General features: G+C 44.1%; 1 protein-coding gene across 29 annotated transcripts in view; it reads left to right on the forward strand.

Moving 5' to 3' along the window:
* Window positions 1-16,751, forward strand: part of dlg1a (discs large MAGUK scaffold protein 1a) — a 143,515-nt gene that overhangs the window by 63,914 nt on the left and 62,850 nt on the right. For 4 of the 29 annotated variants that reach the window (XM_072684189.1, XM_072684190.1, XM_072684191.1 and 1 more), the window contains exons 1-2: window positions 2,695-3,198; window positions 3,949-4,299. The exons of 17 other annotated variants lie outside the window; for them this stretch is intronic. In XM_072684189.1, coding sequence (XP_072540290.1) covers window positions 4,084-4,299 — 216 coding nt within the window. In that variant the 5' untranslated portion in view covers window positions 2,695-3,198; window positions 3,949-4,083. Of the gene's footprint in view, window positions 1-2,693; window positions 3,199-3,948; window positions 4,300-13,221; window positions 13,997-16,751 lie in introns of those variants that run through there. 8 more of the 29 variants (XM_072684169.1, XM_072684170.1, XM_072684177.1 and 5 more) reach the window with 5 other exon arrangements.

Consider the following 16,751-nt stretch of genomic DNA (forward strand, 5'->3'; position numbering starts at 1 on the left):
TCCTGACCTGCTCCAGAATTTCCTGGCACTGACTTACTCTACACTGCTGTGCTCTGCTCAATATCGTTCCTGGAAGTGAGCTCTTCCTGCCTGTGTCAGTCTGGCTGAGGAAAGAGAAAGAGTGGAGGACTACTGGGGAGGGGTGGGGGGGGGGGGTGTGTATGTGAGGTGAGGCAGCGTTTATGAAAAATGAGCAGTGTCACTCCGGGGGAATCGAACGGAGCACGATTTAGAGTCCCCGGCAGTCCTCGGCACGCGCGTGCGAGTTTCCTGACTGGATGCGGACGGGGCGGACACTTGCACATTGCGGCGTGGGATCACCCAGTAGAAAAGTTTGAGTCGGAGCAGAGGAGGGCTGAGCTCTTGAAGGCTCAGCTGCTGCTCAGCCCGCGTGCTAGCATTAGCAGGTGACATGCTCACCTCCGTCTGGTTTCGGATGAGGAGCTTGAGGAGGAGCGGGAGGCTGCAGCAGCAGTTGTTGGTGGGTAGGCAGCATCAGATGTCGGAGGCAGCTTTTGGGAATGCTCTGTTTGCTTCATGTGAACTAGCTTTGGGCTCTGCATAGAAATCACCTCAAAGGACGGGCAAGAGGGAGAATTTTCCACCTCAGCGGCATGCTTCCTACACACCCCCGATACTGAGCGGAGGATGTTGTATCTGTACTTTTTTTCCCGGATTTTAATGTTTATTTATTTAATATAAACTGATCCTTGTTCATTTGCTCCCATTCATTGCTGATGGTGTTTTAGACTGCTTTATAGTTTTGGGGAAGAATAGAAACTGATCTGAGTTTGTATACGGCGTAAAAGTTACCATTATAACAGTTTTCCAGTTAAGCTATGCTAATTCGGAACAATCATAGAGTCTGAATTTGCTTTTTCTTTCTATTGCTATGCTTAATATGGTATTGTAGGACTATACTGATGGCTTTTGCAGGAAAGTAATGTCTCTCAATTAGTTTATTTTTATTTTATGCAGCTAGATTTTATCACTGACATGGATTAATAATGTATCTTAGGCTCTTGTCACTGGTTATTGCCAGTGTACATTTTTTATTCAAGACACATTGAATATAGAAATTACAAACCGGGTGAAGCTCACTTGTTGATGGTGGCTAGGAGAACCAGTATCCGCACAGGGACGTAGAAAAATAAAGTCTGTTCAAAACCACTCTGCCCAGTCATTCTTTATGCGACACTAAGACGGGAAAGACAGGAGGGTTCTGAAATCTTTCTGTGAAATACAGGCTCGTCTCTCTCCTTGTTTACTGGCAGAATTCATTTGGCCCAGAGGCTGAAAGCTTAAGCTAGTGGCAGGGCCGTTCAGAAGCACTTTGTCCTTGCATTATGTTATCGATTGATTGCTGTGAACGCCGTAGGTTGGGGGAAGAGGTGCAGAGGGGCTCAGGGACCATGAGGCAGTAAACAAAAGGGACAGCTGCTGGATTAAAAGGTTTTTTTTATTATTCTTTTTTTTTTATTATTATTATTCTTTTTTTTAGTAGACCTTTGGGTGGGTGGATGTATGCATGTGTGCATGAGCTGCTCGCAGAACGGACAAGCAGATTAAAGTGCAGACTGACTGCCGTATTTCTCCAGGGATGTCTAGAGCCTCCATAACGTCATTCAGCAATTCGGTGTAAGGAGGCTTGGCCAGAAAATCCTGCCTCGTCACACCTCAGTGGTTATCTTGTTTGCTAGAAGAAAAGGGACTGCCTTGTATTTGAAACAGACTTCCCTTTCCCCAATATCCGAGGACAACTTCCAGTTTGAAGCTGTAGCGTGTTCAGGCACACAGAACCGTCGCCTGGTACCGTTTCACCCTCATTTGCACGGCAAACGGGATGTTACAAAAGCATGTTAATTTTCCCTCAGCTTCTAACTAACTAAAGGAATTGTGCCATTGCCAGTATTGAGAACACTGGAAGACGGGCAGTATTGTGTTCGGAATGTGAATGAAGATCCCCTTTGCCTTTGCTGAGGTTATTTAACACCACCCATGTGTGTTTACAGTGTGTTGCCACAAGGTATCAGGGCATCAGGGTACCAGTCACTGCTAAATCAGTGAGTCCACGGAAGCACGCTCATTAAATATAAATGCTCTGTGTTTTTATTTAATTGGAATTGAATTATTGACCGTTTCCGTTATAAATTTGGTCACATTAGACCGCTGTTGCATCTAAATCTACCCAGTAAGCTAGTGTGGTTCATCAGGCATCCCTGACCTCCCGCGACCTGGTCCTGATTGGTTTAATTTAGCTGTGTTAGAGCAACATTCTGAGCAATGTGCTTAAAAATAATCATAATGTAATTATAGTATGCTGGAAGTTTACTGTTTAATATATTGAATCAACATTTCTGTTATATTCAGTTCACTCAAAGGTCATAATATCCCAATATTCTGGGCTTTGTTTATGTAAATTCCATATTGCGATGTGCCAGTATATCCTTTAGTGATGTCCCGTTATGTGAAATACGCTTTGCATATTAGTACCGACATATTTGATAATCTTAAGCTCGAGTGATTGAGCTCGGGGAATTAATGTTTTTTTCCACTGTGGACCTTATACCATTTATAGCATAGCGTTTTTTGTTTTTTTTTAATCCATGCGCAAGAGCTAATTGAATGTTCTGTTTTAGCTGATGGTGAGCAACAATTTGTGCTTCTTTGCTTCTTGAGCATATTTAGATTGAGGAGAAGGCAGCGCACGAGCTCTGTGGGCTTGCTTGCTTTATTTGATGTGAAAGCTGTTGCCATGGTTTTGGTCCTGGGGGAATAGAAGCACAAGCTGTGACAATGTCTGTTACCTCATTTGACACCTGTGGCACACCTTGGATAGTTTCTGCCGGCACACAGCCGCCTTCAGCCGGCTTCGGTGCGGAGGATCATCGCGGCGCGAGTCAGCAGGCGTTCCGCTCATATTAACATAGGCATGTGGTTATTTTTGAATTTGCTTTCTCTTTTTTTCTGCCCGTGAAGGCACAGCCTTTTGTCTCCCCCTCACTGAATCATGTGTGTGTGTGGTAGATGGAGAGAGACTGCAGTGTGAAAACCGATCTGAATCACAAGGAGCGGCCAGGCAACATGGGATCATCAGCTGAATCTGGAGTGCTGACTCTCCTCTTGGATTTACCTTTCTCTCTGGATCTTACTTGCCTGTTATCCTGACATTTCTTTGCCTGTCTCTTGTTGGCTTTCGTGAGTATGTTCATTAGCATGAAGTTTTGCTACGTATGCATTATTCACATCTTTTTTAAATAAGGATGGGGGCTGTTAGCATGAAGTGCCTGGAGATGGGGGGAAGGAATTGATTGGCTTTGCTGAAGTGAAAACAGAAAAAAAGAAAGAGCGAGCTTGAGTGGTTTCTGATGATCTGCTGTAGAACTGGACTCCTCTCAGAGTAGCCATGCCTAGGAGGAAGAACACCACAGTACCTATCTTTCTTTATTCTACATGGCAGCACCCTGAATGTCACCATTTATATTTAATGTGCCCGGTAAGGCTTTCTGTTGCTCTTAAGAATGTGCTGTGATTGATACCTGTTCATGACCAATCCAGCAGCCCGAGTCCATTTAGATTAAGAATCCCTAGAGGAGTCCATGGGCTTTCGCCAGCAACACTTGCCTGATAATTGAACCCATTTCCTGCCTCTCCAAAGCTCTTAGAGTTTCCCTCATGCCGAGAGAGCTCCACATTCCCTCATTGATCCTCTCTCAGGTCTCCACTAGTCTGGAGCCAGAGCCTGGGGTGGCGTGGACAGCTCGTGGGCAGCGCAGTCACCTCCACCCTCCTTGCTTCCCACTCTGCCTCTCGGCAGCGTGAGGGCTGCTGCATGCTTGACCCATCTGGCTTGATTAGTGCAGGAAGTTTTGCCGATCCCTGGTCGGATGGATTTTTTGGACTCGCGTTCTCAAGTTTGCTTTTGTCTTGTGGCTTGGTGAAATTCAGGAGAGGATGCTGTAACCTTACCCAGGTGCGCCCTCCCTCCTCTCTTGCCCCTGCTCCTGCTCGTTTCTGCTCCACCTCGCGCGCTTGACAGCTGTTGGAGTAGTGTTCCAGCCCTGAGGGACACAAGGTGCGGCGATGAACTACATCTTCGGTAACAGCACGCTGTACCCGCGGGGCGGCCGGGCCAACACTGCCACGGGTCACGGCGCTCCGGGGCCCAAGCAGAGACAGTGGGCCAAGCGGAGCTCCAGCGAAGACCTGCCCTCATCATCCTCACGCTGGCAGCAGTTGCTCACCTTCTTTACCCGCCGCAATGCCTTCAGCGACTGTATCACAGCTGGAGCCACCCAGGTAAACTATACAATAACTACCAGGGTGTAGGAACCTTGTACTGTGAGTACGTCAGCTTGACACCAGTTTGAAGATCTTAATTGATGGTAGACTTTCATGGTAGATTTGTCGTTTCTGTGTTTTTTCTTTTTAGCAGCTTGTGTAGACGTTTGATATGTTTAGCCATCTAAAATTTGTTGGTATTTGCAGCTCGAAGAGGTCAACATGATCGGCTGTAGACCGACCGTAGACCCTGTCAGCGTTATAAACCTTCATACAAGTTCTTAAGGCTCCCAGTATTAAGATTTAATTGTTTCATGACCTCCTTTTGTCTTATTGTAACATTGTCCCATGCCAGAAATGAATTGACCTTACCTGTGACTTACCCTCTGGACAACCCATATCTTTCTACCAAGTTTCCAGAGTCTCAGTTTCCATCGTAATACATTTGGAAAGTTCATCTCATCACTTTATAATGATGTCCCTCTTTCTGTCATGTGTCTCTGTATCATCCGTGACTTCTCTGTGAACGTAAACAAGTTGTGTTGACCGCACGCTGTCCGTATTTCCAATGCAATCAGCGCTCGCCTAATGTGATTGAAAGGGCCCATTTGTTTCATAGGCACTTAGACGACTGTCGCATTGACAGGCTCTTACAGTGTGCAATCATTCTAGCCTCCCTGAGTAGCTGTTTTCCCCAATGGGGCTTAAGCTCTTAGTGGGCGAATAATGGCCCCGTACCTGCCGTAGCGTCTAATCATAGCAGGTTAGTTAAGAGGCTGGTGCAAGGCCATCGGCTCCTCTTCCCTGACCTTGGTGGACAGTGCGTGGACACGGAGGGGGCAGCTTCAGGAGGGCTACGCCAAGGACACATGGTCACTTATTGTGCCCATTAGTGTACCAACGCTGACTAATAGGGTCATGCCCTGAAATGAAAGCTGGAAGAATGGAAGCAGCAACAAAAGGGTTTCCAGTCTGCTCTTTTATCCCTGCCGTCGACTCCGTTACCACAACACCATAACTTCATCTCTTTTTCATGAACACTTTTCAAAAGGCAAAAGCTGCAAGTGCCGTCAAGGACAGCTATTCAGCTATCTTCACAGTGCGCAGTGTGACACTGATGAGAATGAAAAGGAGCTGTGGCTGGTCATACTGAGCAAAAAAGCCCAGGCTTCCTTTTAGTTACTGAGAACTGCTATGCTACATCAAATATTCTGAAATCTATCTAGCTTTCTCCATATTAAGGCTCTCGAGACAGTTCGTGTGAGGTCCGCACACATTGGCAGCGCGGAGTCGGGGTGAGCTAATAGCCCACTGTGAATGATACTGAAGAGATTTAGGCCTGTAAAAACTGCAGTACATCATGTGATGCAACTGAATGCAACGAAGTACATGCAGACTTTTATTTGCGGGATTATCAGAGGGAGGGTGACCATAGAGAACAGCCAACTACTTCTTAATTCATCGTAATTGTCCACTTATGGCCCTTTCAGCAAAGAGCCTGTTTAGCCTGTTCTTCAAAATCTACAGTGATGGACCTCATCTTAACATTCAACTTTAAAATATCAGTATATCAGTTAACATTCTTGATGTCCAGTATCTCCAACCTGCCATATTCACCAGTCATTGTAATAAGAATCTATCGAATTGCAGGCAAGCATTTCATACAATTAAAAGAAGGTCTGCATTTTTTTTCTGATTTACCTTTTTCCTGATCTTGTGTAAGGAGTAAAAAAAAAAAAAAGACAATAATAAAAAGAAACTCACAGCTGAAGTGAATCCGTCAGTCTGCACGGTTTATGGCTCATTTGCAGGAGGATCTCGTTTATACGAGGCGGCACTAAAGAGAATACATTTTCTTACTTCTGGTTTGAGTCAGAAATAATTGATGAGCTTGGGGATGGAGCGTGTCTTTAAATGCAAGCGAAATGCCTCCCCAGAAATGTTCTGGGAAGAACACATGAGGCGATTGAGGGGCTAGGATAGATGTTTGCATTGTGTGTCACCAATGTGGCATGTCTGACAGATCTTCCTATTACAGAATATACAAGACTGCTGTGTCTCATGCTGCAGTGCATCATTTAGCTGGAAACTTTCACTTTTTTGGGCTAATATTAGAAAAAGTACTTTTGCTTTAATGTGCATTAACAAACTGCTAAAAAACAGTTAGATGTAAGGCTGTAAAAGTATCTACTGTAAATTTTCAGAATTCAGCAGGATATTTAGGCAACATGAGTCTGCTGCAGTTTATTCATTTTACTGCATTGGTAACCATCTACAGTTCTCTGTAATGCCAATCCAGCTAGACGTAGTCCGATTACAGTCTGGGCTTCAGAAATGTTTTGTATCAGCATTGCAAATGAAAAGAAATGTACACTGCCTGAGCAGTTTCCTAGGAAGACTACACTGATACTGGATAGGGCCTCGTTTTGCTCTCAGGACATCCGCAATTCTTTGCGGCATTGATTCCCTGAGATGTTGGAAACATTGCATTGCATTTCTGGTCCATGTTGACATGCAACATCAGGGCACACAGTCCTGCAGATTTTTCAGGTTCCCTTTTTAATGCTATGAATCCAAATTCTGACTCCACCATCTGTGTGGGGATTCATCAGACCAGGCTATGTTTTGGTGAGCCTGTGCCCACTGCAGCCTCAGCTTTCTGTTCTTGGCTGACAGCAGTAAAACCACGTGATCTTCTGCTGATATGCAACCCCCCCACCTCAAGGTTGGACGCGTTGCGCATTCTGAGATGCTCTTCTGCTCACCGCAGTTGTATGGCGTGATGACCTCTCTCATCAACCGGGCATTTCTGTCCTCAGAGCCACCACTAACTGGAGGGTTAGAGACTGGTGTGCTGAGAATCACACAACATGGCTCTAGCAGTCATCTGCCGCTCTCAAAATCACTGAAGTCGGATTTGGTCCCCATTCTGATGGTTGATGTGAACATATTACATAAAGCTGCTGGCATATATCTGTATGATGTTATGCAGTGCACAGCAACCATGTGATTGGCTGATTAGATAATTGTTAATAAATAGCTGATAGTGAATCGTCTGTCTGAGTCAGCCCAGAATTCACATATCGCTGCATATCTCCAGTAGTTTACAATTGGTACATTGATTTAATCTTAAACTGGAGACTTTGGAGTTCTGGATTGAAGTAGGTTGTTGTAGAGCTGGGCGATGCGATGATAATGTTATACTTCACAATATTTGAAGACATTTTTACAGTATACAGCATAAATATCTTTAAAACTGCTATCCAAACACTCTCCTGTCCTGAGTACTGTGATTTTTACTCAAATTATGCTGCACTCCTTCAGTGAAATAGGACTCATTACACTTTTTGTAATGAAATGTGCAGTTAATCAGTGTTCTTTAAGCACTGATGAGATCCACGTCCTATTGTGTTCAATGCTAGCGGGATTTCTCATTCTCAATAAAATAATCATATTGCCCCACCCCCAGTTTGCTGTTTAACATGGATGGACTTTCTGAAATGTCGTTATCAGCCTGTTGCATGGGGCAGTGTTCTCATGTTAAACCTTAAACCTAACAGCTATCTGAAGCAGAATCTCACCGTCAGTCCCTATTGTACTTGCTCATGCAGATCTATTTCTGGCAGAGGCATCCCTGCAGTGCTACTACTGAGCTCCTCCAACCAGCACCCTCCCACAACAAGCTGGCGTACAGCTCCGAGCCTCTGCCTCCCTCCACCTTACTCTCAGTTTGCATGTTTTGTGAACACTAGATTGATGCATTTAGGCAGGGTGATTGCGGATGGGATTGTTATTGATTAAAAAACAGTGGTAGTGAGTAGGGAGCATTCCTCCCGTGGCTCACGTTCTTAAACAGTGTATCAGGCTTTAGAGCGTGCCGTAGCATTTTCCTCACGTCTAAAATTCCAAGCAGGAAATTGTGCTTTTGTTTCTCGCTAATCGAAGGCTGGTTTCCAGCCTGTCGTCAGGCATGAGCTGCTTTCGTCCTGAGGAGGTACATAACCTTCTGCGTTGTGCAGAAGGCAGGACTCGCTGCGGCTTCAGCTGTTGCCATGGTGTTGCCATGGCAATCGGCAAGCAAGAAAATGCGGTCATGTGGCAGCACTTGTTTATTTATTTCTCTTATCGGTTGAGCGCAGCATTCTGAGTGACGCAGCGTGTCCTGCGTCCTCGCTGCCGGCCCAGCGGAACCGGACCGGTCAGTCCGTAGGTCCGTCGTCTCCGTTGCGGCCGACCGGCTGTTGCCTGCAAGCCAGCCTGTTAACCCCCAGCGGGCCGGCCGAGACAAAAGAGGGGCGCGCTTCAACGTTGTGGTGGTGGTGGTTCTTGCAAGGTCATAGGGGATTAGAATGCCTCAGGATGCCTTTTACTGGCAGAAGAACTATACCTCGGTAATGTATCATTGCCATCTCAGCTGGCTGGGGGCGTTAAAGAAGAGAGAGCTGTGGGCTGTGTAGAAAAGAACCTTCGCTCAGCTATGAATCACAGCAGCAGGCGTGAACGCTCTCCCTGCAGACAACACAAGCACGAGTGTCTCTCCCCACACAGAACACGGCACCAACACACTGGACCACCTACAGCTTGCTCTCTCTCTCTCTCTCTCTCTCTCTCTCTCTCTCTCTCTCTCTCTCTCTCTCTCTCTCTCTCTCTCTCTCAAAGAACTGTACACCCACTCACGGCTGGTTTGCGAGCTGGTACAAGGTGTACATCGCTATGACCGAGCCGTGCTGTCAGTGTATCGTGACCATGTTGCAGAATGGAGAGTTTCTGCTTCACAGTTCAGACGCCGAGCATTACCTGCTGTCAGTGGGGATGACATTTAAGGCCGTATACCCAGAGGTTGAACCTGTAATGTCATGCTGAATCACACTGTGAGATTGAGCAGACGCTAAACAGGCCGTTTAGACTCTTACCGTTATAGACTAAAGGTTAGGGACACTGATGCTTTACTCTCCAGATTGTCTCAATTACTCCCCTCTTGCGCTCAGTACAATGGCCTGGATCTGATCGAATTTCACAGTAAAATCAAGTGGAGTGCAATAACTTCACCATAATGTCGTGGTACTCGAAAACATGTGACTGCCCCTGAGAAATCTAGTCTTATTTCCATTGTCTTAAATGTTGGCTTTATTACAGTGTGACAAATGGAGCAAATGGAGGATATTTAATAATTACTGGCTGTTACATTTGCAATATTAACGGTAAAAATATAATTGCATTTGTGTAAGTACAGTCCTGAATAACCTGACTGTTGCACGTAGTTATGTACTGATGTAATGTTCATTTTGCTGTTACATAAGACTGCACTATAATAGTCACACTATCATAATAATAAGGATCACGAGCATTGAAATTTTCCTTGTTTGGTTAAAATAAGTGTGTAGTCTGCATAGGGTTGGTACACAATTCTTTATTTTATATATATATATATATATATATATATATATATATATATATATATATATATATACTGTAGCGCAGAAGGTTCTACTTTTATGTGGCTTCCCTACAATCTTATCCTGTGTTATTTTCAAACCAGAAAAACCATCAAATGAACTTCATACACACTTTTAAATGAATTGTTAAATTTATGTTAAACCGTCAGTCTTACGAGCCCAAACTGCTCTGAATCAGTAGAGAAGCTGGTTAGCCTTAGCTTAGTCAGCATGATAACATTCTGTTCACCACAGAACACTTGTGATTCTGGCTGACAGAAACCCCACTTAGAAACCTTTGGACAGTAATGACTCAGATCAAGCCACTGCTGTTGGATGGATAGAAAGCTGAAATGAACGACTAGGGTCGACTACAGACACACCTAAATGCAAATGAGAAATAAATGAGGTTGTTTGGCTGTGTATTGGATACACACAGAACAAAAATTTGACACTTTGATCAAATGTAGAAATTAAAGCAACATTATGTAGCAGTTAAACCTGAAAATAACACCTTAATAACCATGCTGGTAGAGACGCTTTCCTTACTACAAGCCAGTGGTTGATACTTTGCTAACTGCACTATGTAACTTTGATGAAGCAAGCTGGGCAACACTGGCGAAAACTGCATAATGCTGCATAACCCAGGTCATATTTGCATGGAATCCTGTCCTGTGACTCTACCAGGTCAGTCCACATGCTTCTTCCACTTCAGGTGGCAATTCTGTATCTCTCAGCAAGCACAGAAATAGGGTGTTTCTTGTCCTTTAGAGTTGCTCAAAGCATGAATGAAAACATCCAGACTATAGGACGAGCCCAGAAGCGAGAATTATAATCATAATTATATGATATATCTATATAATTCTCATATCATAATTCTGCTTCAAGCTGGGAAATTTCAGTGAATTTCACTGTTGATGTCACTCAGCTCAAACTGCAGATATAAGGACAGTTTTCGCTCAGACAGCTTTTTAAATGAGTCAGCAAAACAGGGATGTCATCATAACAAGTCTTCATTTGCATATGTCAGCATTAAATGCACAGTAACAGAAGACTGCTGGCTTAATTCTTAAAGGGATACAGACAGTTTGGAAAATGGTTGTGTAAAAATGACACATGACCCCTATAGCTAGTTGAACTATGTGCACTGTATTGTACTGCAGTTCTGCATAAGGTCTGTAAAGCCTGCTTTAACATGTGATTCACACTCATTAGATCTGTTGCAGCGAAGTAAAGGTTATTTGGTAGCGAACTCCTCTTGACCAGGACCATTGTCTTCTCTACACTGAGCCTAGTTTCAGGTTGGCATTTGCAATTCATCCTTTTGTGCTCCTGCTGAACTGAAACTGAGCAAGACTGTTCGAGAGTGCCGTTGTTTCAAAGCTTTCGTGGTACAGTGGAAACTCTTCAGTTGCGTTAAATGGTGATCAGAACAAGATCCAATTGATTTTCCAGCCTGTCGTCATCACTCAACACTATCAACGGCCACTTTATAAAGCAATAAGAGGCTGGGTAATCAGCACTTATCCTTGAGCTGCCAGTACCAGTTCATAATAAAGGTTATAAAGCATTGTGTGTAAATCCAGACGAAGGACAAGTGATGTGACGTTTGGCTGGAGGTTTTTCTTTTTACGGAAATTCTTAACGTTCCGTAGATTTTCTAGGACTAGTTTAAAAAAAAAAAATATATATATATATATATATATATATATATAGGTTTTATATTCCCTCAAATAAATGTCTTTATATTGCTTAAGTTATATTGCACTTACTTTTAGAAGGTTTCTTCTTTCTTGTGTGGTTCTCCTTGTTAAGATCTGAATGGGACTGAGAAGAGGTGGACTCGAAAGAGAATGGAGGGGTATGTTAATTATTTGTGCTGGCTTTCACGTCTTCGCTTCTTGGATGTTTGTGTAAATTACTGAACACGCTTTCCATGTCTGGAAAAGGCCGCACTCATTGATTATTTTATTCAAGGAGAAATGTAAGCTGGTAACGTAAGCCGCTAGCCTGGCTGTAGCCTCTGGCCAAACCTCATTGCACTGACATAAAAATGAAGGTCTTTCCAACTCAAGAACACGAACTCCGTTTATTTGTTTGTTTATTTAATTATTTATTCATTTTGAAACACTTGTTTACTATTTCATATTTTATAATTCACTTATCAGTACAATTTGAAGAGTTTCTGAAGTATCTGCTTGCCTTTCTATGTCTTGCGTGTGCATACAGAGCCACCTGCTGTACACCAAGAGTTCTATCTTTCTGATTTCTCTGCTTTCAGCTGAAGAAGAATCTGATCCAGCTCAGAGCTGGATATAGTAGAGATATAGATGAAATGAGCTTGAGATATGGCACGCGATAGCATTCGGTTCAGCAATGAAATTCTGAATTGAGCCACTGATTGATTCATAATGGAATTACAAATGACTTTTTTTTCCCAAAGAAAAGAGCCCTTCTCTCTCTCTCTCTCTCTCTATCTATCTCTCTCTCTCTTTCTCCTCCTCTCCCCTCCCTCTTGGTCTTAGCTCTGTTGCTGTGTGACGTCGCCACAGATCCGTCTTAGAGCATTCATTGTCTGCTATGGTGGCCGGTTAAAGAGCCCCAAGCGCAGAGCTTGTGTTAGCTCACTCACTAAGATGGAAGTGTAAGTTAAAGGGTGCAGTCATCAGGAAACACAGCCTTTATATATGTACCACTGTCTAGTCCCATGGCAGGAGCAGCCTGCTTGTGCAGACTCCGTGCAGAAGGTTCCCTTACTTCTAAATGGTCAAAGTGGGATCAGAGGAATGTTCTTCCATGTTTTTGAGGGAATGTGGGCTACAAGCATTAGCATGCTTGAGCCTGTGCGTTTGGTATCAGTCAAGCGATTCAAAGATTGCCCTTTCAGACGCTGCCCGTGAAATTCTGCCATGCTGCTTGTTAAATGGCACCTACTGTAGGTCCCCCATGGACCCAAGTTGAACGGTCAGCGTCAGTCTGTTTCGAACCTGCAGGGTGTACTGTAAATGGCACAGTGTGGTTTTTATTTTCTTTTCTTTTTTAGGGGTGGGGTGGGGATGGGGGGGGGGATGGAGGCTTTGCCTTGGTGGCTTTAAATGCAGGTAAAAGTGTAGCCTCTGGTGGCTCTCCCACAGCTCCTGTGAAAATAATGCCATGGTCCCGTCACAGCCATGGCCTGCACGCCTGCTAAGCATCTGATACAGATTGCGTTTATCCGCTGTGACCAGTCACTTTGTGACCCGCGCTAATGCGGCGAAGGAGAAACACAAAAGCTCCCGTAAATCTGGACGTTATGGTGCAAATCTCCCTCCACTCCCGTACGAGCGCTCGGCGCCTAAGCCGAAATCAAGAATGGAGCATTGATTATTCATGCCTGTAAAAAAGAGCGTGCGCTGTCATGTGCGGTGCCCATTGGAGCTCATTAATTGGCGAGCGAGTGCAGGGGGATGAGAGCGAGTGAGGCAGAGGGAGCGAGAGAGAGAGAGAGAGAGAGAGAGAGAGAGGGAGGAAGAGAGAGGCACAGTCCGAGACAGGCTTGGCAGAAGAGTGGAAGCAGGAGCAGAGGGGGCTGGAAGCAGAGGAAAGGAGCGGATTTGCAGCCACTGCGAGTCCGCTTTCCTGCCAAAGTGCCCAGCAAAAGAAGGACTGACTGCACTCTTTAAGGCTGTGCCTTGTTCCATTTGTACTGACGTGAACCCGCCGCCTCGTTTTGGCTTCAGTTTACCAGGAGAATGACCACCTACTACCACAACCATGAGTACTGCTGTGGAGCCTCAGAGGACTGCAGAACCTCTATGCCCAAAGTGGCCAACTGCATCCAGCCCAGGATCCATCAGAGAGCCCAGTCTGTCCACAGCTCCCTGGCTTACCCCCAGAGACAGTCGCTGCAACTCCAGTTTCAACAACAGCCACAGTTCCACCAGCTTTACCACCACACCCACCACCGTAACCATTACCAGCAGCAGCAGCAGCAGCAGCAGCAGCAAAAGCAGCAACTCCTCCACCAGCACCATCCACATCAGCACCTGCCGCACCTTCCGCACCTGCCTCATTTGCCACACCTGCCTCAGCCTGTCCTGCTCAACCAGCAGCACGTTCCTCTGGGCGCCCACCGCCTTTACAGCTCCTGCACCCTGCCTGCCTCCACCAAGAGCCGAGGCAAGTTCAACAACCTGCGGGACAGTGTCAAAAAGAGCCCCACGAAAAGCAAGGCTAAAGTCAGGGCCACAGCCAGTGCCTGGTGGCTTGAAAACTCTTGGGGTACACTGACATTGGAGAAGGTATGTGCGTTCTCAGTGTTGTTGAGGGACCCATTTATTGGAGGGACTTCATTTATTTGATATAAACCTTTGGATGTTGGCTAATTTATGACAAACCTAGATGCTTATGATGATTGAGATAAGTAATACTCATGAGTGGTGCATTTTGTACCTGTTGGAGGACAAGGAATGAATAGTCACAGTTTGGGTAGCCTGTTTTTACTGTAGTGCCAAATTTAGCATCTGCAACTTTTCATATAGTTTGTCTATTTTCGAAATGCCATACTCTGTTGAGGACAATATGCCATTTTAAAGGTTTGGGACAGCTCTTCCAGCATATGCTATAAGGCTAATGTTTCTCCTGTGCTTGTAGCACATGCTTAGTTGGAACTCATGAAGAAAGTCTTGTCAATAACACATTTAAATTTTTATTAGTGGGTAATTGAATCTGTTGATCTGTTATCAGGGCCATCTACTTCATTATACTGAGTAATTAAATCTGTGTGAAAAGGTTTTTGGTCTTAGTTATTTATCCGTCCCGACACTGGTTAGAGCTACAGGCTGAACGCCGAGCCTGGGCCTCTAATCAATGCTAATGATTGATTCTAATTTTAACACAGGATTCACAGGCCATCTCTCTACTGTACAATTCAGTGGAAATGCTTGTTTACATCACAGTGGTCCATTTGGCTAGTCCGTCACTCTCTCATGCTAGTCATGTTGTCTCGATGTGAAGGTGGTTAGATGGCCGGGGGGGCGTAATCTGGGGCTGCAAATGATTATCTCTTAATGTTACGTGGTGTATCGTGTATTTTTAGCATGGGTTATAGTGCTCTATAGGGTAATTACTGTATTTTTAGCATAGCATGTGCAGTAGATTTGGAGGCTGGTGTTGAAGATGAGCATGGGCTGGTTCAGGTTGGTATTTGGAATGTGGTTTGTGTAGTGGAGGCCAGGTATGCTGTAGGTGGCCCTTCTTAGTTGGTTTTTCGCAGGCTACAATTGTTGTAGATCTGGATTGAGTGTATTGGCCAGAACCTGCAATATGATTCTAGGACTATAAAGAAGCTTTTAAAGGTCTGAGAACCATTGATAATATATGTTGGTTAATATTACCGACTGTTTTTCCTAGACATTCATGCCTAGAACCACGTAGGATCCTGTATTTGAGCATGTGTGTATGGATCAGCAATTTGTGTTGCGGGATAGCTGAGCCTGGTGCTGAAGGCTGGGGCTCGGCGGATGTGCCCCACTGGCTGCTACTCTCTATTGAATGTCTGCTCTTCCTCCTGTAGAGCTGGCATCCTCTCTCACAGCGGCACACACTCTGCTACAGCATCACGCACCTTTACAAATGGCTGAGCTACACTGATAATGGGAATCAGAAGAGGCTCTGTGTTCTTTGTTTCTAAGGAAACCCAGCTGAGATCAGAGCCTTATTTTCAGTGGGAACCTCTGTACAAATGCACACTAATATTAAAGAGCTACCATGTAATATTAATAATAACGAAAACATAGGCAGATATTTACATCAGCTCAATCTAATGTTTATAAGTAGTAAAAGAGCTACCTGTGAATATTAAATCTACACCAAAACAGCACACGTTCAGGTTCATAGACGTACTGTACTATAGTGCAATGAAGCTGAAAGGACTGTTTAAAGGTGCCATATAGCACAGTTAAAAAAAACATGTCTAATGTCTATATATGGAAGGCGTGTGACTTTGGTTGTGGTGAAAAATGCTTGAAAATCTATTAAAATCCTGCTATTGTGCCTCTGAATTAAACACACTTTATGGTGAGCTCATGCTTAATTTGATGTGTCTGGTTCACAGCAACCGGAAAGCTCACAGAGAGGGGGCATCTCATAGTGTAGCATTAGCACTGGAACATCAGTCGTTTTTGTAATTACACAAAAATAATGCAGCAGTTTTAGGGTTTTGGAATGCCCATTTTCCAGGTCTGTTTTGGTTTTGTCAGATTTTCTATTCAGTTAAGGGACAACGGCATTTAAGGTTCATAGTATGTCAGTTCCATATACTGTACTGCTGTATGAACTCTCGTTAAATGCAGATTGCAATTGTAAGTCCAGTAGACTGTGTGTCATAGGGCTGCTCACGTTTTTTTTTTTTTTTTTTTTTTTTGCACCTGCTGTATTCTTGCATTAGTTGTCCAAGAGCACTAACAAAAGGTGTAGAGTTTGATGCCAGATGTGACGTTTACAAATGGAATACGAAAGAATACTAAAGACTTAAAATTAGGCCGTTAAGGAAAATATTTAGGAGGCAACAATTGGGTGTGTCAAAGCCGGGAGCCCATCCCAGCCTGCTGCATTTGTTTTCATTTTCATTTCACAAATACTAATGGAATTGTAACACTGTGTGTAATCTTACTTATGAGTGGTATTAGAGGCCTGTAAGTACATGTACATGTAAAAAAAAAACAAAAAAACTTTACTTTGTAACTTTACTTTGCTGTGGGGTTCAGAACGAGCTTAATTCTGTGCACACATTTACTCTGGGCTTCAAACTGCCCTGGAGCTGCCAGCAGTGGGCGAGAGAACGGGCCAACTTGCTGTATTGAACATGCAGAGTTATCTTAAGCAATGCATATATATATATATATATATATATATATATATATATATATATATATATATATATATATACAAAACTCCAACCTGAAGTAAGCAATTCTAGGCCCTAACAACGCTCTGATGATTGTTTTTCATACATTTATGAATCATGCAATCTGGTAGACCGTGGAAGAGCAGAGT

This window comes from Salminus brasiliensis, chromosome 7 (assembly GCF_030463535.1).
Source record: "Salminus brasiliensis chromosome 7, fSalBra1.hap2, whole genome shotgun sequence".
In the NCBI taxonomy this organism is placed as follows: Eukaryota; Metazoa; Chordata; class Actinopteri; order Characiformes; family Bryconidae; genus Salminus; species Salminus brasiliensis.